The 24,416-nt window shown below is 41.6% G+C and overlaps 1 protein-coding gene across 1 annotated transcript in view; it reads right to left on the bottom strand.

Moving 5' to 3' along the window:
• The window catches only part of COL24A1 (collagen type XXIV alpha 1 chain), a 169,448-nt gene that overhangs the window by 27,289 nt on the left and 117,743 nt on the right, over window positions 1-24,416 (bottom strand). The window contains exons 32-45 of the mRNA XM_083743163.1: window positions 23,326-23,379; window positions 19,040-19,093; window positions 18,197-18,250; window positions 17,257-17,310; window positions 14,290-14,343; window positions 13,530-13,637; window positions 9,829-9,882; window positions 9,516-9,623; window positions 8,362-8,415; window positions 7,454-7,507; window positions 3,985-4,041; window positions 2,803-2,856; window positions 1,404-1,457; window positions 1,194-1,247 (exon numbers count right to left, since the gene is read on the bottom strand). Coding sequence (XP_083599289.1) covers window positions 1,194-1,247; window positions 1,404-1,457; window positions 2,803-2,856; window positions 3,985-4,041; window positions 7,454-7,507; window positions 8,362-8,415; window positions 9,516-9,623; window positions 9,829-9,882; window positions 13,530-13,637; window positions 14,290-14,343; window positions 17,257-17,310; window positions 18,197-18,250; window positions 19,040-19,093; window positions 23,326-23,379 — 867 coding nt within the window. The remainder of the gene's footprint in view (window positions 1-1,193; window positions 1,248-1,403; window positions 1,458-2,802; window positions 2,857-3,984; window positions 4,042-7,453; window positions 7,508-8,361; window positions 8,416-9,515; window positions 9,624-9,828; window positions 9,883-13,529; window positions 13,638-14,289; window positions 14,344-17,256; window positions 17,311-18,196; window positions 18,251-19,039; window positions 19,094-23,325; window positions 23,380-24,416) is intronic.

Raw genomic sequence — 24,416 nt, forward strand, 5'->3', positions numbered from 1 at the left:
AAAGTATTATTCAGAAGTGGAACATTTATACTTGGTGCTCTGGAACTTGCCCAATACACATTACGCCAAACATGTATGTGCTGGACCTTCTTTACAAATGAGTTCAAATGGATTTGTACCATGGCCAGAATCCAGAGAGCTCCTATGGATCTCGTGCATGCTCAGTGGGATAGCAAACTCCCCATGCCCAAGAGTAGCAGCCCCCAAATGCCACATCACTGCTCTTGAAATTAACCTTATTTCCAAATGTGCTGGAGGGCAGAGGAAGGGGGAACTGCTGGTAAAAACTAGACAAGGCAAAAGCTCTGCAAGGTATGCAGAGTTTGTTGTGTGGTTCTTTTGATGGTGGCCTTTATCAGCCCAAATGCTCATCCAGATCTGGCTTCCCGAGTTTACTTTTAAAGTCACAAAATAAAAGGATTCAAGGATTAAAGTCACAAAATAAAAGGATTCCCCCCTCCCAAAGGAAGAAGCATATTTTCACAACCAAAAATATAATGGTTAAAAATATCCACAGAGACGAAGCCAGAAAGGCAGCTGTCCATAAATGCTGTTGCCCAATGTATCATTGATGTCAGCAGTGAAGATCTTCATCTGCTTATTTTCTAACAGCTTCGTTCTAGGAACTGCCTCTCAAGATATCACAGCACAATGAAAATTAAGCTCGCTGCACTTGAGATCAACACCTGGAGTTCTTGTTCCAGCACCCAACCCTAGACCTCTGCAGGTTGCCACTGTCTGCTGAAAAGTGCAGCAGGTACCATCTAATGGGAAAAGCTGGAGTCTTGATGACCACAGGTTCCTCATCCCAGACATAATGAGATATGCAAAGCTAATGGGGTTAATAAGAACTGCCTTGTTGCATCATCTTGCCCAAGGCTTTTTCACCAACAGTGGATGAAGAGTTGCCTCTGAAAACTCACAGGTACCTCTTTCAAAATGCCCTTTTTATGTAAAATTAGACAGATGGGGTTAAGGAGAAGGACTTTCCAGCAAATGACATCCTCCTTATGAATACATATCCCACTTTCAGAGCAGTTTCAGCAATATATTATATTTCTTTTAGAGTTAATGGAGACAGAAACAAGCTAACAAAACAAGCAAGCTTATAAATGAAACTGCTGGTCTGTCTAGTGTTGCAGAGTTCTAATTTCAAATATCACAAAAAATGTGCCTTGCTCTTTTCTACCTACTTGAGATCCTTTCTCTCCTTTTAGTCCTGGTTCACCTCGTTCACCTGGCTCACCCTTTGGAAAAAGCAAAAAAAAAGTAATATGAATAAAGCCTAGAAGACATCAAGGCAAAGGAACAGGGATTTCCCAGCTGGTAACAAATATAGTAGTACCATTCATTTTATTATATTTATCAAAGCACAAAGTCAACCTACTTCACAAGAGACTTACTGGTGGCCCTTGTTGTCCAACAGCACCTCTAAGTCCTGGAAGCCCCATGTGACCCTAGAAATAGGAAGTGCAATATATTATTGGGCAGGCAACTAATGCTATCAGTTTCTGGTGAGACGACAAGCCTGAGAGGAGCCAAGGTGTACTCCAACATGTTTGTTTCAATATATTTCAGTATATTAATCACCTTATTGGAACTTGGTCTTCAAGATATAGTCCATCTCCCCAGGTGTTGTGGACTCCCATAATCCCTGACCACCAGCCATGCTGGCTGGGGATGATGTGAGCTGTTGCCCATAGCATTAGATACCCCAGATACACCCCATTCAACCTGTTTTGTCCTAAAGCATCTATTGCAACATATTGCATTAATCTGTTAATCCTTTGCTCCACCTATTGGCTCATAGCCTGCTAAATCTTGCCCTTGCCTTCTGTACAACCACCTGTTCACCCATCTGGCTTTTGCCAGTGGAAAAATGCTCACATGCCTTTATGCATCCTTATTTCTGGTCTGTATCTGCACTACTGTATCTAAGTTTTAAAGCCATGCTACTGCCCACAATCTCGAGGCGTTGTTGTCAGATAGCATTTGGCCTGGGCTTTGATCCTATTCATCCTATTGGCTCCTGCCCAACGCATACAGGCAGAGGCTCTAACCTGTAAGAAAGGGATCTCTATTCAGACAAGTAGCAGTATAGGGTCAGGAGCAAACAAAGCGGTTCAGGATCAGGGCAAGGCAGTTAGAAATGACACAGATGTCCCAACAAGTTTTAACCCTATTCATCCAGCCAGTTCCCAAATCTTTACCCAGTTTTCCAGTGGTGACCTTGATACAGTTGAACCTGAATTCTGATTAGCTTCTAGTATCAGATCCTGTCCATAATTTCTCTGGCAGTAGTCAACTCTAGCCCTGTCTTTTGCAATATCACTGACACTGAAATTCTATTCATATCTAGACACAGAGCCATAGCTAGGTGATCTTGCACCCCTGGCAAAACTATCCAGATTGCACCCCCTAGCCACAGACAAATTAGCTCTTCTTTCCGCCTCTCCTCCAACCCACCCCTCCACCCACTCAATTCACCCTCTATTTAAAACAATTTCTTATTAGGCAATAATAAATATTTATGGACATATTTTTTAGCCGATTTTGCGCCCCCCCAATAGCCTGCGCCCCTGGCGAGGGCCCACCTCGCCACCCCCTAGCTACAGCCCTGTCTAGACAGAACAAAGATTCATTGAGTTTAACGGAATTTACTCCCCGGTAAGTTAGTATAATGTTAGTGATATTGTACTTAACATGCATTCACATGTACGAAAGAGTGATTTTTTCTATTGCTGTTTTAGAATAAACTACAGAGTACGCCCCATATCAATACAAATGGAAGCAGAATTCTACCTTGTAACCAAAATCACCAGGTTCTCCTCTCTCTCCACGTTCACCAATAGGGCCCTAGAGAAATAACCACAAGAAGTCCAGATGGTTTAAAATTTCTTTGAAATATGGCTGCTTTAGAATAAAAAAAGAAACGGGAACTTATATTCAAAAGTAACTTTGAGCAGGCTGGGGGAGCAGGAAACGAGAGAAGAGAAAAAAAAGAAAGAAAGGAAAAAGAAAGCAAAGCAAACATAGTCAATACAATAAATGATGTCTAAAATTATTTTTACTATGGCTAGTTGAGGTTTTGAATCACATATATGTTAAACCAAAAACAAACAAATTGAAAATGTAATTTCAAGAAATTAGGACTAATCATACTTTAGTTATTGATAAGAATATTTTAAAACTGCAAACTCATTAAAAAAATAACATTCTGTGTACAATAAATTATCAAAATGCCACAAAATTAGGAAATAACAAAATGCAAAACCGATTATCATCATGGAACCAGATTAATTGTCTAAAAACAAAGGCAAAACAAAATCGTTTTGAGCAAGTGATGAAATAGAATTGTAGGTACCTGCCTGATTTCTGTAGTAACAATGTTTTAAATTACTGGTGCTACTGACACTAAAAATCTTTGTCGGAATTAGCATTTATACAGAAGTTCGAACGCTCTAAAATCTTACATTTAACCTTACATTTGACCTTTGGGTCAAACTAGATGAGATACTAAAAGTGTTAAAAACTATGACAGAGTTTTGGGTTTGTTTGTTTGTTTGTTTTACTTTGAAAATAGGTCTGATTTTTATGAGAACTGTGACTGGGGAGGAAAACATTAAACCTCATCTCCCTGTGTCCTGCTATCTCTACCCCTACCCCTGCCCTCACACCCCTATTATTAAATGTCTTACAAACCCTGACACAGTTTCTAATTACACATTTAGTGCCACTTCTAGTTTAGCCCCTTGATACCCCTTATGTTTGCCGCTTTCCAAAAGAACACACATGCAATTGCTGGTAGCAATGAAAAAGCTGGAACCTGTACAAATCTAAACACAACGTATTTCAAAGCAACTACACCAATTCCACACATCTTTGCACAACATGAGTGTAGTCTCTGGAGGCAACTGTATAATTTTTGGGAACACTTTCAATTCTGAATCACGTATATAGTTTTCTGGATAAAGAAAGACCTACTGGTTCACCTATGGGCCCAGGTGGTCCCAGCACTGTGCTGTCTTCCCCCGGGTAACCCTGAAATAGAGACAAATCAATGGTTTATTGGCCATGAAGCCTCAGGGTATTGTTAGTAAACTATGCATGAAAAATCGAAATATATTCCCTATGCAGGCCATACGTACGCAAAGAGGTACTGAGCCATTTACATAAAAGACTTAGTAGTTTGTGATAGTTATACTTGTAGCATCCCCTCAGCAAACAGATTTTATAAGTTATTATTCTGAAGAACCATATACAGTTGTACCTTGGAAGTCGGACGGAATCCGTTCCAGAAGTCCATTCGACTTCTAAAATGTTCGGAAACCAAAGCACAGCTTCTGATTGGCTGCAGGAAGCTCCTGCAGCCAATCAGAAGCCACAGAAGCCGAATCGGACATTCAGCTTCCAAAAAGCGTTTGAAAACTGGAAAGCTCACTTCCGGGTTTTGAACGTGATTTGTTCAGGAGCCAAGGCGTTTGAGATCTAAGGTACAACTGTACTTGTTGCTTTACAGCAAATCTATTGGCTGACCAGTAGTAAGTTCAGTTTCCAAACAGACAGCCCCCCAGAAATAAGTACCACTCCCAGGTAGATGAGTATGAGATTGTGTGTCCATTCTTAGTATTGTATAAATTGTTTTTCCATTCTTTCTCTTTCCATAAAGAGATATAAACCAAAATGTACAAATTACTACTGTTACAAACAGACATGCAATCTAATTATATAGGCACAGCAAAGTAAAACAGCTAATATCTGAAGCACAATTTAATAATAAAATCAGTTGCCATTACGCAAGCTACATTGCATAGAACAATAATTTATTAAAATTAAAAGTTTAAGCATATTTTGTAAGGGCACAATACCAAACACAAACATGTAAAATTAGATATTTTCAGCCTCAGTTGGATGCTATCCTGTGAGTGTACAAAAAAGAAGTAGAATTGCTCGCAGAAAACCATCTATTTGAGCCACAGCTCCATGTGCTCTCCAATGCACAAATGGAACACCTGGGAGTTTCAGAATTAAGACTTTCCCACCAACTGCATTGTAGAGAGACAGGTCTGAAAGTACATCCCTTTGGACCTAATAAGCTGCCCACTTATTGAAAGATGTACCGTATTTTTCGCTCTATAGGGCGCACCTATTTTTCAGAGGGGGAAATCAAGGGGAAAACATTGATCCCCCCCCCTCCCCCAGATCTGGGAGCAGCAGAAAGCTGCACACAGCCTGTGCACTTCTCCAAGACCTCCCTGCTATTGCGGGAGGTGGGGGAATTCCCCAGGAGATGGGGGAAAGCCCACAGGAGGAAGAAGGTACTGACTCGGCCAGTCAGTCCCTTCTCCCTCCTTGGGAAAAGCCCCCAAGAGCGGCACGGTCTTTAAAGGCTGCGCGGCTCCTGCGGGCTTTTTCAGGAGGTGGGGTAATTCCCCCATCTCCCGCAAAAGCCCACAGGAGCCACACACCCTTTAAAGAGCGCACGGCTCCTGTGGGCTTTCCCACCGAGCTTGTGGGGCTGGCGGTGGGGGGAAGCGCTGCTTTCCCCCACCGCCAGCCTCCAAACCAGGTCGGAGAGTAGCGTGAAGGCATCACACGCTTTCCCTTTGCCCCCGAGCCTCTGGGGCTGGCAGTGGGGGGAAGCGCTGCTTTCCCCCACCACCAGCATCAAAGACCAGACTCTCCTGGCTTCAGCGAAAGCAACGCAAAGCTGTCGCTGAAGCCAGGGAGCCTGCATTCACTCCATAGGATGCACACACATTTCCCCTTCATTTTTGGAGGGGAAAAAGTGCGTCCTATAGAGTGAAAAATACGGTATTTTACATTTTATTTGCAAGTGTCATCAGTATCCACCAAAATTAATGGAAAAGCTGTATGTGTTGTGCATACTGGAAATCGCACGCCTGCAAGCAACCTCTGGCTGTTACCGCGCCTGCTTCCCCCTTTTTCTGCCAGGGGACAAGGAAGGAGAAGACAAGCTGCAGTTGCTACAAACCATGGGGGAAATCTCCTATTTTGTGTAAAGCCCTGCCCCCTTTCACAATGAACAAAGAGATAGTCATGTACCCTAAGGACAAATTAGAACAGTGGAAGTGCCTAGCAAGTACAAGAAGCGTAGAATCTTATGTGATGAACTCTTAAGTGTCTGCACTGCTGGGAGCCAAAGGTATTGTTATAAGAATTTTAAGGTCTCAAATACAGAATATTCATAAATGCACATATATCTAAATATATGAATCATGTGTTTAAAATAGTATGGGAGAGCAATCCTGAAGCCATTTTAACTATCCCAATGGCCTCAAATATTCCTTTGCAGTAAAGGAGGCAAATGGGGAAAGCCTTCCCATTGCCTTTTTACTTGCAAATCCTGTCTTAAGGGCATATTTGTGTATGAATAGGGTGAGCCTGTGACGTGGATTCAGGAACTAAAGTATTATCCATCACAAAAGAATGGCCAGACTGCCCAGGTAATGCAATTGGTGACCATTATCAGCTATCCTGGCAGACAGGATTTCTGCTGTAGACCACCTCCTTCTGTGATGTATGTATGGTGGTTTGAGGGGTGGTCTTGGGCTACAGGATGGGCAATTTCAAAAGTCTATGTAAGGGCTTGCACACCATTGTTCAGCGTTTTCCTCCCTCCTGTGTGTAGTGAGCGGGGACCGTGTTGCAACATTTCCTTTAATAAACATCAGGCTTACTAGTCGCTTAGCTTCTCAATATACTCTGCTTGACCTCTGTTTTCTCCTACCGATAGGAAAGCCACTTAAGGACTCCAGAATACCCCATAAGGGAAAGGGAGCAGTTTTTCTTTTAAGAGTCTGCTTTATATACATTATTTACACAATGGGCCCCACGTGATTGGCTAATTCCGGGATTCTCCTGTAGGCCAATCAGGTTGTGGATTCACTTCCACCTGGAGCTGGATTGGGTGGCTCCTGTGGACCAATCAGACTGCTGCATTCTGGGTCCTATTCAACTCAGTACATAACAAGGGACAACACGGATTAGAAAAATCAGCACATGCCCTGCTCCCAGCACAATGTCATCAGTCACGCAAAATGGCCGAGCATCAGTGCATCTGTGCTATAAACCGAACCTGAGGATTAACCCAACCCAAGTCATTTCATTAATAATATTCAGAGGTTTCTCCTCACACAATATTATTCCCTCAGAGCTTTAAAATAAGCATGTGTAAAAATCAGGGATAGCCCAGTCGGTAGAGCATGAGACACTTAATCTCAGGGCTGTGGGTTCGAGCTCCATGCTGGGCAAAAGATTTCTGCATTGCAGAAGGTTGGACAAGACGACTATCATGGTGCTTTCCAACTCTACAATTCTAAGTGGATGGAGGGGCATGTGTAAGATATATGCTTATTTTGTGAGCCTCTGAGACTTCTAGCCAACAGCAACCACCTCTGTCAAGTACAGTATGTGCTACCACTCTTCATACCTTCTCTCCTTTGGCTCCTGGTGGGCCAGGAGTGCCTGGCTGACCCTGGTGACCCTAGGAAAAGAAACAAACATAAACGCCATGCCATGTGTGCAACCTGTTTGCATTGTTATGTATTCAATATGCAGTCAAAGGTGACATGTCGGTGTAGTTGGACAATTGAAGACAATAGATCACAACATTTGGGAACAGAAACCTGTTTTCAACAGGCCCAGATTCGGTTTTAGTTACCACATGTGTTTTCTGGTCTTGTTGGGATTGATGGAGGATGCCCTTTGATCCGTGATGGAAGAAAGGTAAGATATATATATATATGTAAAAAAAAAAAAAATCACAACAAGAAGTAAATAAAATCTAACATGTGTTTGGCAGTTTGCCTTTTTGATAATTTTCTTGAAAAATAAAAGTTTCCCAACAATAAATAAATAAAACGGAGCTATCTAATGTGTGTGTATCATTTCGATTATTTAAAATAATTTTTTTTTGAAAAATGGAAATTTGATGGTTAATTCAAATAACTTATAAAAAGAGAAACTTGAGTATAGCTGTGGGAAGAATGGCAGCTTTCAATAGGCTTCGTTCAGAATGGCCATCTTGAAGCAGACAAGGGACAAATGGGCAGAGCAATCCACACACATGCCTTGATACCAGGCTGCGTGTGCGAATTATGTGTAGTTCTGTCCGACTCTCATGGCTAAGCTGGCCTCCTGCCAATGGTAACCAACCTCCCCTTTCTGACTAATGAATGGGTGGGCAAGTGGCCCCCACCAGCGGGAGACAGCAAAGCTCCCAAATGGGGGGGGAGGGTGTATAAGATTTTTTTGCACAAGTCAATGGGCGATAACAAATGTAGCGCAATGTACAAAGATGGTACACAGTCAACAAACTCAACAGAAAGTACAGCCTACCCCATAACCTGGAATTCCTGGCTCTCCTGCAGATCCCATTGACCCTAAATGTCCCTGTATGTATAAACAGCAGTAAACACAATTTAATTTCTAATTACTTAAGCTCTATCTCGATCAGAAAAACACAAAGAGCATAACCCTCACCCAAGTTAAGCAGACATAAATCCCGTTGATTTCAAATTGCGAGAGTCAAACACATACTGTCAACATAACATATGTTCATAGTGGCTGGCTCATGCCAAAGGATTTTTTTTCCTTTTAATGTAGTAATATTTATATAACCAAATGCCTTGGGAACCCGTGTGTTTGAAGGTGTAGGATATATACATTTAAAAAGTTGATAAATCATACGATTAAAAAATGCAAGCATGAGGTTTGATGGTGTTCTCTGCTGAAACACACCTAAAAAGGTATAAGCATGCAGATTCTCCTAACTACTTTTTAAAATAATAAAAAAATAGCCTAAAAGGGAACAAGAATAAATGCAGCTTAGATTAAAAAGTCTACCTTCAGCATATTTGAACCAGAAATAGAACTTTTACATAAAAATAATGCTGTAAGGAACACTAATGTCTCACAACAAATGAAACTCATCTGTAGAAAACAAAACTTGAAAAAAGAGACAATGCATGTATTTCTGTAAATGACGAAATCTTTAATAAACATATATTTACAAAATAAAATAAAAATAATGAAAACACATATAATATAGATATAAATAATTGGTGAAAGCAGATGCAGATTGCTTCTTTGAATACACCATTTCAGAATATATCTCTGCAAATAGGTACAGCACAATGTTGTTGTTGTTCAAAAAATGCACATGCATTAAAAAAAAACCCTATACCCTAATGAACTAAAAATATAGGCAAACAAGTTCTATAAGAGTTTAGATAAACAAATGAACAGAGAGTCAGTGTGGCATCGTGGAGCAGGAAGATCAAGGTTCAAATTCCAACTCAGCCATTAAACCGACTGGGGGTTCTTTAGCCAATCACATTCTCTCTCTCTCTCTCTCTCTCTCTCTCTCTCTCTCTCTCTCTCTCCCTCCCTCTCTCTCTCTCTCTCTCTCTCTCTCTCTCTCTCTGTGTGTGTGTGTAACCTATTTTACAGGGTTGTCGTGAAGGTAATAGGGAGAACAACTGTATACCAACCATTGGGCCTCTAGTTCCTCTTGAACCCTTGGGACCAATTTCTCCAGGCTGCCCGCGGTCACCTGTGGCACCAATCTCTCCTGGGGGGCCATGCTGTCCCTTTGCCCCCTTTTGGGGAGGTTAACGGTCAAAGATAAGACAATAAAAGATGTTATTCCAAATGCAAACTGCACTGGAGAGCCAGACAAGAGTCCCAAAATCCTGTTAACATTCTGTTTCAAAACTGTTTGTTTACGACCTGTCCATTATTAATAAATCAATGCTAGGCCCTCAATTAATACAAATACATGACAGAAGAACAAAGATGAATTACCTTTTTTCCTGGGCGGCCCCTTTGACCTAGATTTCCTGGAGCTCCTTCGGGCCCCTGAAATATTTGTTATGAAGGAAGAGAGCTTTGAGAACATGTTTAAACTTTGGTGTGAACTGCATAATCTTAGCAAGGTCTTATAACGAGGGTTATGGGAAACTCTTATTAAACATTAGTACGACTGTTCTATTTTGGAGAAGAGTGATATAATGCTGGTGATTTTTATCAAGCCAGTGAAAATGCCACAAAAATCTTACATGTCTGAACAGAAAACAACAGCTGGAGACTAAAATAAATTTTGTGCTCAAGCCAAACACTTCATTTAGTAGGGATCTATATTCAACCAGGGAAGGACTAAAGAATGTCAGATTCAGGCCAGAGAAGTATCTCCAGTGAAAGTAGATGTATTTGCATTACTACGGTTCCTGACTAGGCCAGTTACTCACTAAGGTAGGGATCAAGCCCATTGGGCCAGACACATGTCCAGGCTTCAAGTTTTTCTCTTAAGCAACACAGGACATGTTCAATCATCCCTACATGTACTTGATCGGGAAAACTTTTGGGATACAACAAGATATTCTGGATTTGCATTGGCACGGTGCAAATCAAAGGCTTAGGAACCACCACAACTGAAGCAATATGTAGTCCACTAATACTAAATATATTATGTAGCCACCGCCCCCATATTCCCAGTGTTTTGAAAGAGCGCAGAGGTCAACAAGTGTCCTCTCATTGAGCAAGTTAGTGCTCCCCTTTTATGTGGCAGTCAGGGATAGAAGCCCCAACTACCACTTGGCACAATGGAAAGAGAAATTTCCCCTCTGGTCCTGAAAACTCTCCTTCTCTTTGTCCCACCCAGCGCTTTCAAACACCTTCCATGGCACTAATATGCACCTATATTAAATGTAGGAGGAAATTAGGGTTGCCATATTTCAAAAAGTTGTTGAGGTTTTTTTTTTTGGAGAGGGGAGCAGGCCAAGTTGTTCAGCTTTTTTTGCAAAATCTCCGGGGGGAAAATGAAGTTCTCTTAGGAAATTTGCCTAAAAAATCCCAGATATGCCCAGGAAATTCTGGACGTATGACAGCCCTAAAACAGTTCTAGCAAGATTGTTCTCTCATCCAGGAAATTATAGCTCAATTATCACTGACAAACTACAGCTTAAAACTGGAAGCCACAGTTCCTGGCCTAGGCGTGAACAGTATTGTGTACCTGTTCTCAACCGCATGGCAGGACTTGGTGGAGGAGCCATAGCTCAGCAGTAGAGTATCTGCTTTGCTTCTAAAATCCAAGGAAGTCACTGCTACACAGTGTTGATATTATTGAGCAAGAAAGACCACTGTGTCTGACTCAGTAGAAGACAGTTTCCTTTCCTGTGTTTCTAACAATTTTGTTGTTGTTTTGTCTCACTGATTTTCTTCGCATACATTAAGTGGATGTCTCATCACTCTGTTTAATTTTGCAGCCCCATCACCAATGTTTTTATGGCTACAAGAAACAGTAATTTAGGAATAGAGGAAAGCTGTTGATTGCCACACTACAAAAAAACAAACAGCACATCCAAAGTAAGAAGATTTCAGCAGGCATTTTCATCAACAGCTGACTTCCGGATTAGACTCATTAACTGATAACACTTTGGATATGCTTGGTGACTAAGAAAAATAACTAGAGGACAACGTGTTGCAGCTGACCAGATTTTGTTTGTTTCGTTCTTGGCTTTTCTAGCCAATGCATTATGCAAAGCAAAAGCATTTCTGGTTTGTTCCAAACTGTGTGGTTATCTTGAAAGATCAGCAGCATTAAAGGCCAAGCTAGCCGAGATGCCAATCATGCAATTAGCAGCTCCTGAATAACATCTGTGACCTCACAGACCATGCCAGAGTCCCAATTAAGATTGCTGCTCCCTCCCTGTGCCCACTATTTACTTTTCGAAAGCTGCTCATGCAATAATTGCTAGCCGAATGAACAGCATGCATCTCGTTTTTATCAGCCAGGTTTCCTTCAGGAGGATGGACGGAACAGAAATTTAACAACAGCAACAATCTCATTTAGTTTGGTCCCTGGACAAAATGGCCCGTGCATATGTTCTAGAGCTTAGGGGAAATCTATATTATAAATGACATCTTAAATGGATAGTGGCAAACAAGTGTTCTGATTACACCATGTTGTTGAAATGTCCTGCAAAATTTGAGACAGAATAGGAGCTGCATGGAGCATCTTTGGAATACATTGTGCCTTCTTATGATATAAAAATATACAGTGAAATGGTATGTGACATGCTAAATCTATCTCATGGTCCAATCAAAAATACTGGCATTAATATCTGTTGGGATGTACTTAAAACGAAACTCTGAGTAACCAGGATAGGGTTGCTATATGAACTGGAAAATTCTGGTGATGTCCAGGGTAGCAATGGGTGGGGTCTCTAAACCTACTATTCACGTACGAAGTTACTATGTGATAATGTGTGAATAATAATAATGTGAAGGAAGTGGATATGATTTACTACATTTTACCTAGATATATGCAAAGAATGAGTAGCAGAGCTGACACCAACATCAAACATTTGGTTTTAACAAACCTTGAAGATACATGCTACATAATAAAAAGAAGAGTTAAATCAGGGAGAAATAGCACCAGAACATTTTACAGCAAAACAATAATCATACCGCAAGGAAGAGACGCTTAGAATGTAAGCTACACGTCTTATTCAGAAGTGAACATGACTTAATTGAGACTTAATCCCAAGTAAATATGTATAGAATTGCAGTCTCAAATCTTCTGATTTTATGCATTGTCTCTTGAAGATCTACATCTCTTCAAGCATATATTTTTTTAAAGAAGTCAACATGTGGAAAGCTCTGATTTTGAGCAGGATTTCCACACTTCATTTCATTCTAAGACAAACAACTCCATGCAATGAGTAATGTTCTGCTGGATTAAACCATTAGGATGAAAGTTTGTTTTGAGACCAGAGTCTTCCCATAGGATTAGGTGGGGCTTTGAACAAGCATTCAACAAGCAATGGAAACAGGAAGGAGAAGTGAACACGCACTTTCTGTTTTCATGCTTCTGTGTAATGTCTGAAGCGGGAGCACAGATGTGTAGAAATGAAAACTGGGAGAATAAGTGCCATTGCTTATTATGTGAAGTCAATCTGAGACACAGTTAATTCGCCACAACCATCCACAGTGGTGGTCCCATTACTGTGCTTGCCAGCAGAAGTGATAATTAGTGCTAGCTGTGAGACAGAAACCTATCCAAATTGAGTTGGACTGGAATCAACACCCCCCCCATATGAGCCACTCAGCTGTTGCAACTTTGGCCATGGCTTCCAAGGCCTATATCGGCAATTTCTGTACACTAAATGTGTAGTTCTGATGGGGTAGTCATTGGAGAGGATCCCAACATTTCCCCCTAAAGCAGTGTTTCTGATGTGTAGGAAATCATATTTTCTAGGACTCAAACCACATTTTGTTCCTGGGAAAATGCAGTCGTCCCCCTGCAGTGTCATGGGAGGCACCTATGGGATCAAAGGCAATAAGCAATATAACTCCCCTCCCACCTGTTTCATGGGTTTTGTATTTAACTCTTTATATACCACTCGCACAAGAGACCACTCATATAGCGTGTTTATCTGCCAAGTTCCATTGGAGTGAATAGGTCACATCACTATTATTTGCACTATAATTCCAAGATTACTTACTGGAATGCCCCTTATGCCGGGTGCACCTGAAGGGCCTGGGATTCCTGGGATTCCGGTCTCTCCTTTTTCACCATCTTCTCCAGGAAGCCCTCGGTCTCCTACACTGCCCTAAAACAGTTACATGCATAAGCAAAGGTCAAGAGGGGATGGGATCTGTTTATCAAGTTCAACTACCTCGGAAGTGTTTACATGATTCTGACCAAACTAAGCCCCTTAAAGCAAAATATACATAGGAGGCTTAGTTTGGTCAGAAACGAGCATACACTTACAGAGCTAACACTAACCACACTACTTCTGGTACACGAGCCACCATAGCTGCTAGAGGGCCATGAAAATTTCTGCCCCAGGCTTTTTAGACTCGTCTACCCATGTACTATCTGAAACCAAAGGGTCGAATCAGTTGCCAGATGTGAATTACTTTTTTCAACCTCTCCTACCCCTCTAAATCACCATCTTACTCCTTCCGTTTTGTTGCAATGTCTGCATGAAGCCTGCTTTACCAATCACAGGAAACCAGCTTGAAATACATTCCGCAATACAGTGAAGGAGTGGTGACAACAGCTCTTTCGGACAGGAATTGTGCAAAGATGCAAATTCTCTGTGCCTTTTGTCTCTGTGATTTCTTATTGCAGCATCAGTGTGACATTGCTGGACAACTTCTATGCACACAAATGCGGCAATGCTGTATTTTGTTATATATTTTGTTTAAAGAAACACGGTACAAAGACAACGCTGGGGCTGTTCAGTTGTTAAAATGTACCTTTGGTCCATCCTTCCCTTGGACACCATCTTCCCCCGGTGGTCCTGGTACACCCTATTTTTCAGAAGAAATAAATCCAAACGTTGTCACCTTCAAAAACTGTGGTGTACAAATACCTAAAATCGAGGTACATTAGCCCAGGGAACAACAGTAGAAGGAACACCATGTGAGGGGTTAGAACAAACAACATATTAAGGGGGGTTGCCACTGTCTTCCCACAACGCCAAGACCTGCCTGAAAAGGAGAGGGGATAAACAGAGACAAACTTCCTGAGCATATCTTGGCAGAGTGAGCTGTGAATGACAGTTCAATAGGGATTTCAGCTCCCTATACCTGAGATGTGTGTAGCTGGAGGAGGTGAGCAGGAGGGAAGGAGGGGGTTACAGGGGTCTGAACTTTTAAAGCAAGGCTTAGCACCCTCTGCAAAATGGGAAATTTCTATGGGCTTACATCATAATTTGAAATATGTCTGAACCGAAAGAGCTAATGTGTTTATTGGCAAGCAGCATATTCCTTTCACTTATTCAAAACAACTTAACATTCTGGAAGAAATGGTTTTAGGTTGATGACAACAGACCGCTGGCTTTCGTATTTTCGAAAGCGTGATTGGTATTTGCCTCTTTTTCACAGAATGCCCTGGTGCAACCTGAGATTGTTAAGATATATATAAAATCGGGCCCATTAATCAGCAAAGCTATGCTGTCATTATCATTCTAAGATTGTAGTTGGGTTTCAATGATAATAATAATAATAATAATAATAATAATAATAATAATAATAATTTATTTATATCCCGCCCATCTGGCTGGGTTTCCTCAGCCACTCTGGGCGGCTTCCAACCGAATATTAAAAACAATATAGCATCAGACATTAAAAACTTCCCTAAACAGGGCCGCCTTAAGTTGTCTTTTAAAAGTAAAATAGTTGTTTATTCTATCATGTCTTCTACCAGAAATGTCTTTTTCTAGCCTGAAGATGAGTTCATTGTTTTTGCTTGGATTGAATAACAACATTATTTTAGTGTCTCCACTGATGACCATGTATTTTTGTTGCCTTCATGTTGGAAGAGAAATCAGAATTATAGAAGTTTAGAATGCAGCAAAACTGTCAAATGCCTACACAATTGAAAATGAGCTATAATAAACATACCATGCCACACCACGAGGCAGCGATCGCCACCATATTTTGCCATTAGGTTTCCCTCCTCTTTGTCCTTTTTATACTCTATCTATGGGTCCCTTGCTGTGATGTCATGATTCCAAAAAGATTTTGTGCCCCACAAAATATTTACATTATTTTTAAAGCTATTTTTAATAACAAAATGTCTTTGTAACCCTATCAAAACCCATCCAAATGTGCACTTTTATACTTTGGCCACACTCATTTTTACTTGCAGCCCTTGAAGGGTTAACCAAAGGGGCCAAAGGGGTCCTTATGCCGAAAAAGGTTAGCCACTACTGCCTTAGATTTATGTCTCTTCCTCTTACTCAATCCGATCCAACCCACAGTTTGCCACTGCATACAAATCATCAAACTATGGTTGGCGCTTGACCTCCAAACCATAACTGAAAGCCAATATTTTGACTGTGATTTCCAATTCTGGTTTGGAGGCAAGCACAAACAATAGTTTGCTGTAATTATGAACTATGGTTTGCCCTAAATAGGCAGATGTGAATGGGATTACAGTACACAAGGATAGGAGGGAGGGGAGGAAAAGAACATGCAAATCTAATTCATGTAACACTAAGTTTGACAAGTGAACCATTGTGTTCAGGTTTCTTGGACCAATATTAATATCTTTTTCAATGAGGAACAAGGCCCAACAGTGGTCTTTGACTCACATTAGCCAAGACTGAAAATAAAACCAACTCTGATATGAATTAAAATGCCTATTGCAGTTATTCAAGGCCGCACTGGCATAAGTATGCTACAAGGAAAAAGAAATACGATTAATTAAGGTTTCTTGTGAACCTGTTTCTCTGCAGGATTTACTGCTCTAGCCTCCCTTGCTTCCAATGCATCTCTACTGGGAACAAGTTATTCTTATATTACCAGGTGTGACTGGATCTTGCCATCCATTGCTATGGGCTTACCTTCTTCCAATAAAGAGGCACACCCAGATCACTGAAGTAGAAACTGATGGGGGAAGGAGGTAAATCTTACTCAAAAATGCTCTAAAAAGTAATCCTATTCAGATGTAAGAATGAAGTGTGTTTCCATTTTTCATTCCGGAAAGAAACATGTCTCCATTATGAGAAGTTTAGATAAGGCTGACCTAAAGCCTTCTTATACCTACTGCAGTCCTATTAACATAAGTTTATTGTCTTTTTCAAAAATAAGATACCTACATGTCAGGGAACTGCCATCGGAGCCAGAGGCGGAGGGAAGGCTCCGGAGGGATGCCGGAGAGGGTCCCAGTAGGGAGAGAGGCAGCCCCTCTGCTGGGGAAGGAAATCAGCGTAACACCAGTGGAGAAGGGGGGCAGATGGGGGAATCAGAGAGGAGGCTCTAGGACTCATCGCCGGAGACCAGCGGGGAGAGCACGGGTACTCCGCTGCCCACACCCTACCTGCTCGGAAGACTTCCGCGCAGGGAGAGTAGGAGGAGACTTGGCGTCAAAGAACTTCTTTACTGGAAGAAGTTCAAGAAACGCCCACTGATGGATTCTGCCAGCGATTGAGACAGCCACGGGTGAAAGGCTGTCCAGACAGAAAGGGTTCAACCAGGCAACCTAGCCAGGAGTGGCGGCAACTTATGCACGAGCAACCCCTAGAACCATTACACTACACTAATCATAACTAGTCATATTTAAGCCTCTGCTTCTGATGATGCTGAGAATTTTCCAGGCATAGGAATCCAAGAGTCTCCTTCATCCCTTCTCTGCTTTCATAATTTGCATACCACTTTGCATTTCTAAAATTCAGGGCTCTCTTTAGTTCCAAAATATGTTTCATATTTACCACTTACTCTTAAACCTTGTTCTCCTGATTCTCCAGCATTGCCAACAGGTCCAGCATCTCCCTGTGACATACAACACAAATACATGAAGCCGATGGACTACATAGCAGGAGCAACAGAACAAAAGATTATATCTAACATGGCAGAAGTCTTGTAACAAAATAAACTCAAGCAACAACAACATTTTGTTTTGCATGCAAACCGTAAACATATATTGATGGGTTGGAGAACTAAACTGGAAAAATCGGAGAACTGAACTTTGAAGTGTTTTAGTTTGTTGGTTCAAGAAGTGAAAATCAGGCAGCATTTTATTAAAATGGTAACAAATCAATTTTATCATTCATCCTTACTTAGAGGTGTGTCTGCTTCCCACATTGCTGGGCTTCAGACATCAATTCGAAACGTTTTAAATTTGCCCAGGCTTTCACAAATTAATAAGGGGTACATCAATAATGTACACCGATAATGTACATATTTCTTTTTAAATTAAACTATTACAAATGCTGTGTGTGTGTGTTTAGTGCTGGTTTATTGCATTTTGTTCGTATGTTTGATTTACATTGCCCTGGGCTCTTACTGAGAAAAGGTGATAAATAAATAAAGAAAAATTATTTTGCAGCAAGACAAGCAGATAGATTTGCAACAAGTACTTTAGAATTTTGCAAGCATCTCTATTTGTTAGTCTTATTTATAACTCGCTCAATCAATTATATCAATAGAGAAATTGGCAGCTTTTCTTCTTTCTTTGAACCACAGGGATTTGGGCTCCTGGCATGCATACCTAGCACACAGGCCCATTTTATTTTTAACAATAGCCATTCAGCTCAGCAAGAACATGCCATACTCAGGTGCACCTGAGATCTAATCTAATGTGGCCTGAGAGGCAACTCCCCACCTCTTTCTCCCCATATCCCAGAAGGTCTCCCTGAAACAGCATGCCAACAATTACCTTTGTGCCTGGTTCTCCTTGTGGCCCTGGGTCCCCCTCTGGGCCAGGTGGTCCCTGAATTGAAAACATAAGCAAGCTTATTCACTGTCCAGCACTAAATGCTTCCCACCATAAAAGCAAGATGGAGCACTCAAAGAGGATCATACAGCTAGAGGGGGAGGGATTAAAATTGGAGGTACACTTCTCCCAGCAGGTTTGTGCGTTAACAGGGGGCTTCTACAATGTCCCATAAAAACCTCTCTAAGGTTCTTGAATGCCATCTCTTCTACAGGTCTTGGAGCTTCTTACCTTGCCCAGGTCAACAATGGCCACTGATGATCCCCTACACCTGCTTTCCTTCCAGACATGTGTCCTGCTCACATCCCAACATCCTTCCCTATGTGTTGCATAGCTGAACATCTGATAACACACTTCCAATCTCTTTCCAAGCAAAACTATTTCCCTGTGTGATAGCCAATGGGCACGCTTACATCGGCACCATTCTAATTCACACACCTGTCGCCTTGGAACGCTCAGTTTTGCTGAAGGTGGCTATCCTAAAATTGTATGCATTTCCTCTCTTTTCAATAAACTCATGCCAGACTCCTGGCACTTCTTTGTCCTTAGACCATTGGGGCAAATTTGACCCAGCCTTTTTTATTTCTTTTTAAACACATGTACAGAATGCACACATTATGAAGTGTACGATAACGCTAGCCAGCTCACCTCCCAGGGCCAGAAGAGGGGCAGCGAGTGACCGGGCTGCCTGCAGCCAGCCACACCCAGGTCTTTGTAAGGTGCAATATCTGCAGAGCGCAGTAACTCGAAGCGCAATAAAACAAGGTGTTCCTGTGCAATACTCACTTCAAAGCCTGGTTCTCCTACAGGACCAGCATCACCTTGTTGTCCCCTTGGTCCCTAGTATTAAACAAAAGTTTATGTATGCATGCCATTCAGTTATCTTTTGTACAAACTAGTACAATTACTTACTACAGCAGCTCTGCTCATAAGAAATGAATGGAAGGGTTGCTTTTATAGATCTATACCTGTATCAGAATAAATACGAAAATGAGTCTGCTCCATCTAAGGATTATTCTCTTCCCACCTGGACCAGAAATAAGCTTTCTGTCTCTGTTATTCTGTCCTCCTTTTGACTAATACAGACTTTGTTTAGATAGGACGTGATTTGTTTTCTGCTTTGTTTTGTTAGGGCAGCCTGGAATTTAATTAAGTTAAAGTAACTACAAATAACAGCCTTGTTAGTCATTAGTTCAAAGAAAAGAGTGAGCATTTATTATTGTATTATTATTATTATTATTATTATTATTATTATTATTATTATATATACTGACTGTAAAAACAAACAAAACCCCAAAGCAGTTTACAAAAAAAGAGGGGCTCCCTTTATGCTGCAAAACAAATACATGTTAGCCTAGTGGGAGTTTGGAAACTTTTACATGCAAATTCACTAGTGCTAGTCTTTCACCAGAGTTTGGAAGCTTTTTTTTTTTTTTAAATAACATGGGAGGGTGATCTTGTGGAAGAACCCCTGCCTTTCCTTGCCATCTGCATACTTCCCCCCATTATTCTCTTCACCATCCCTCCTCTCTGATACCCAACAAAACATGCAAGATGGGGAAGGGGACCCTTATCAGTTTTATCTGCATATTTACAAAAAACAAAAACGATGCAAACCACCAAGGGTGAATGAAACCCTGTATCTTATTTATTAATTGTTATTTACAATTTTACCCCACCTTTCCTCCTAAGGGTTCAAGGTGGCATTTTATGGTTTTCCCCTTCTCTCATTTTATACCCATAATAAGCCTGTGAAGTAAGCTAGCTTAAAAGGCTGTGACTGCCCCAAGATTACCTAGTGAGCATCCTGACTGATGTGAACTATGGTCTCCCAGAGGTGCCATCGTCTCAAGACAATTGAGGGGGCCCAACACTGTATCCCGATGTCACAAGGAGCCAGAGGGCAGAGCTGAACGCCCTCTAAAGACTGAGGGTGCCCAGACCCCTCAAAAAAAATTGGGGCTGGAGGGCTGAAACTGCTTTGGCCCCTAGGAGTTTACACGTCTGTTCTAGTCTAACCACTAGGCCACATTGAAGCAGGAGGAGAAGGAAAGCCTATGTCGCAAAGTGGGGAACAGTGGCGTAGCATGGGTTGTCAGCACCCGGAGCAAGGCAAGTAATTTGCGCCCCCTAATCCGTGGATTTGCGCACCCTAACCCTAACACCCCAGATGTTGCACCCAGTGCGGCCGGCCCCCCCTTCACCCCCCATGCTACGCCACTGGTGGGGAAAGGAAATGAACCCTTGGAAAAGCTGACAGAAGGCAGAGAGACAGGCAGGGTAGCAATCACAGATAAAGCTGAAGTGGTGGGGGAGGAAATTCCTCTCCCCTAGCACCACAGTAAACAGGATACTGCTCAGAACTTATCAACAGGTGCCTTCCTGAATTTTAAAACAAGGTCCAAATTACTTCAAGGAATTGGAATTTCACCATTAGGCAGAAATCCATATGGCAACCTAAGCGCTTTGAGCACCTCCGCTGTATTCTGCTGCTTCGGGTGTCATGCAGATTAGGGTTTGATCGAACAGGCAAATGTTTTTTCCATACTATTCCCACGGAGCTCAGACAGGGTTGGCACAGACACCTTTTTCTCATGACTCCAGTAGAAAACCAGAAGTCAAAGCATGTAAGTGAACAATACTGGAAAGCTCAGGTGCAACCAAGAACACAAGTGGTCACCAGCACAGATTTTAATGAGGCGGTGTGACACTGAGGTGAAATCCCTTTCAAAGTATAGCCAGTACTACCTTGCAACCTTAATGGAAGGATCTTTGTTATGCACTAAAAAAGGCAGAGAATTCCAGAGCAAATGCTCATCGGTCACGTATGATCTAGTTGAGATTCCTGCATTGCAGGGAGTTTGACTAGATGATCCTCAGGGTCCCTTCGAACTCCACAATTCTATGATTCTATGACTGGTTGCTTAGACGCTGGGTTTCTCTAACTTGGGTCTCCAATTGTTGTTGGACTACAATTCCCATCATCCCTGGCCACTGGTGCTGCTAGCTAGGGATGATGGGAGCTGTAGTCCAACAACAGGTAAAGAGCTAAGTCTAGAACCCTGGGCTTAGAGCATCTTGCCCAAGTTTTTAAGAACACAGAATAAGCACCTCTTTGCTTTTTGTGTTCATCTGCAACGTGCAATTTCCCTAGCAAAGCCATTTCAACCTTCTGACACTGGGATAGGGAACCTGTAGCTCCCCAGATGCTGCTGGACTGCAATTCCCATCAGCCCCAGGCCAGCATAGTCAATGGTCAGGGATGATGGGAGCTGGAGTCCAACATTCATCTGGAAGGCCTCACGGTCCTCATGCCTTTAGCTGCTCACATTTTCCTCCTGAGCTCATGCAGTGAAAATATGTGTGAGGAATCGTCCCACAGGATATATAGATAACACACTCACTCACACACATTTATCTGTATTTCTCCCCCACTGTGCTGTGAGATATGATTTTTCTCACCCTCTGCTTGCTAGATATATATTGTATTTCTAGCCAAAAAAAGGTTATGCAAAAAATGCCTGCAGGCACACTTCTGAGATAAGTAGGCGCAAAGCCAGACCTTGAAAAATTCACAGTGGTGTAAACCTTAGAACTATATTGCTGATGCAAAGAAACATAGCAATATTTTTTCATCACTTACTGGGAAGGGTATTTTTTTCAGAACAATGAAATCCCAGAAGTAATGCTGACTTTTTGACATGTGAAATAAAAGCTCCAGTGCTGCCTCAATCAAGAAGCAACATATTACTGCATGACATTTGTTCGTTTTTTTCTGGATTTCATTGTGTTTACACCTTTCAATTGATTCTACATTATATTGCATTTTCAGTAGTTTTAAACATAAATGAAGATCCGTATAGAGATGAGAACAAGAAGACATTCTTTAGCAAAAGAATGTCTGGTGTTTACAACATGGTACTTTTTGATATAGTACCAACAGGCCAATTGCATGCAGCTCTAACATTACAGAATGTCTAGAGGCAGAGAGCAACACAGAAGCCACTAACATTAATATTTAAAAACTATTTATATAAACATGTAATGTAGATTTGTCTACCTCCAAGCAACACAGAGTTGCATAAGAAAAGAAATATGATTGTACCAACCTAACTTCTGTTGGGTAAGTTTTGCCAAAGCGATGCTCTTCAACTCAGAACAACTGCTTATGCATGCTGACAACTTCACCCAATAATGTGGGTGAACAGCATAATAACACAAACAGTATTTTATATAGCAGTATCAATGCACACAAACATATGACAGGCGAGTGTGGAGGAAGGGAGGAGGAGAGAACACTGATATCGCCTACTTCAGGGAGGAGGAAGCTGTAGCCCTCTAATTCCCATCACCCCCAGCCAATACGGCCAATTGCCAGAGATGATGGGATCTGCAGTCCAGCCATATATGGAAGGTCATAGTTTCCCTATCTGTGATCTAAGTGTTCTAGGAGAGAGTTCCCATAAGGGGCACTGCTGGAACAGAGATGCAGTCATTTAAGGATACCATGGAATTTGGGGAGCGTGAGAAAGGTAGAGTTGGAGAAACAAAGGGCATGAGCAGGGATGCACAGCAGCGATGTGAAAATCCTCAATTGTATTGCTCTTCCATTTGCCTGAGTTGTATGTATCTTCCAACCACAAGCAACATTAGGTGTCTGTAACATTACTGCAGGCACTGCAAAGTTATATGTGGGGGTGCCAGAAAAAGCAGACTGCTTCATCTGGTGGTGGGTGCAAATGATTAGACTACTACAAGCTCAAGTAGCTAAGGACCAACATGAGGAGATTTTTCTCAGGCTAAAATAATCATGTAAACAGACTGCAAGTAGAAATTAGTAGGTGGGGTTTACAGGTTTAGCAGCGCAAGCCTATACATGCTTACTCAGAAGCAAGTCCTATTGAATACAAGAGGACTTACTCCAAGGTAAGGGTGTGCAAAAGGCTGAAGCCTCAGTGTAGCTTCTTTTACAAGGTCTACTTAATTACAGTGCAAAATGCAACATCGGTTTTCCACGAAATTTGGCATGGCACGGAAAAGTGTTATAGGAGAAATCATAGAGATCAACTTACTGGTTCACCCATAGGACCACTGTCTCCTGTGTTTCCTGGAGGACCAGGCAAACCCTAAAAGCAGAAAGCCAACAGAGGGGGAAAAAAGGTTGTTTCAAATTCCATTTAAAAGGCATTACATTCCTTGGCCTACACAATCAAAACACTGCTCACAAAATCCCTTCCGTGACATTTATGGTTTTCTTCCCAGCTCTTACCAAATTAACTCTTGTGGTTAATTGGTTAGCTGCTTTGCCAATTAAAAACAGAAAAAAGCTGGATCCTTAATAGTATTTGAAAAAATGAATGCACACAAAAACTAAGTTGGTCCGTTAAATTCAACGGGTCTATTCTGAGTCAAATACTATCCATGATAACTGATAATAAAATGATGGTTTTTGCCAAATCAAACCTGGTTGTGCCTGCTGTAGCTTGATTTTACATCGCATTCTTAAAAGTTCAAAATGAAAGCAATAATATCCTACAGCAGATGAGTACAGCAACGAGTTTAGACGGCAAAACAATGCACCTCTTTTATCCTGCTGAAAAGTGTTTCTTCTCAGGTGTTTCTTCTCTGTAGGTTTTCTTACTTTCTAGTAAACTGTGTATTTCAAATGTTCTTCAAATGAATACAGTGGTACCTCAGGTTACATATGCTTCAGGTTACAGACTCCGCTAACCCAGAAACAGTGCTTCAGATTAAGAACTTTGCTTCAGGATGAGAACAGAAATTGTGTTCCGGTGGCACAGCGGCAGTGGGAGGCCCCATTAGCTAAAGTGGTGGCTTCAGGTTAAGAACAGTTTCAGGTTAAGTATGGACCTCCAGAACGAATTAAGTAATTAACCTGAGGTACCACTGTATTTCACACATTAACAGCGAATCCTCAGAGCTGCAAAATGGAAATATGTGAATCAATAACCTCAATTCCGTTGCATACTGAACAGATAAAGCAACATATAAATGGAAAGACAGAGCAAAGCACCTTTTTGCACAGAATGTGGAATTTTCTGCCATAAGAATCACGTGCCCGAATGCATGAAAGGTGGGGTGTCAGAGCAAGAAATGGCACGGAGACAAGGCCACAATTTTTATTTTGGGTTACAGCAACCTG

Source organism: Podarcis gaigeae (genome assembly GCF_964106915.1).
Source record: "Podarcis gaigeae genome assembly, chromosome: 6".
Classification (NCBI taxonomy): Eukaryota; Metazoa; Chordata; class Lepidosauria; order Squamata; family Lacertidae; genus Podarcis; species Podarcis gaigeae.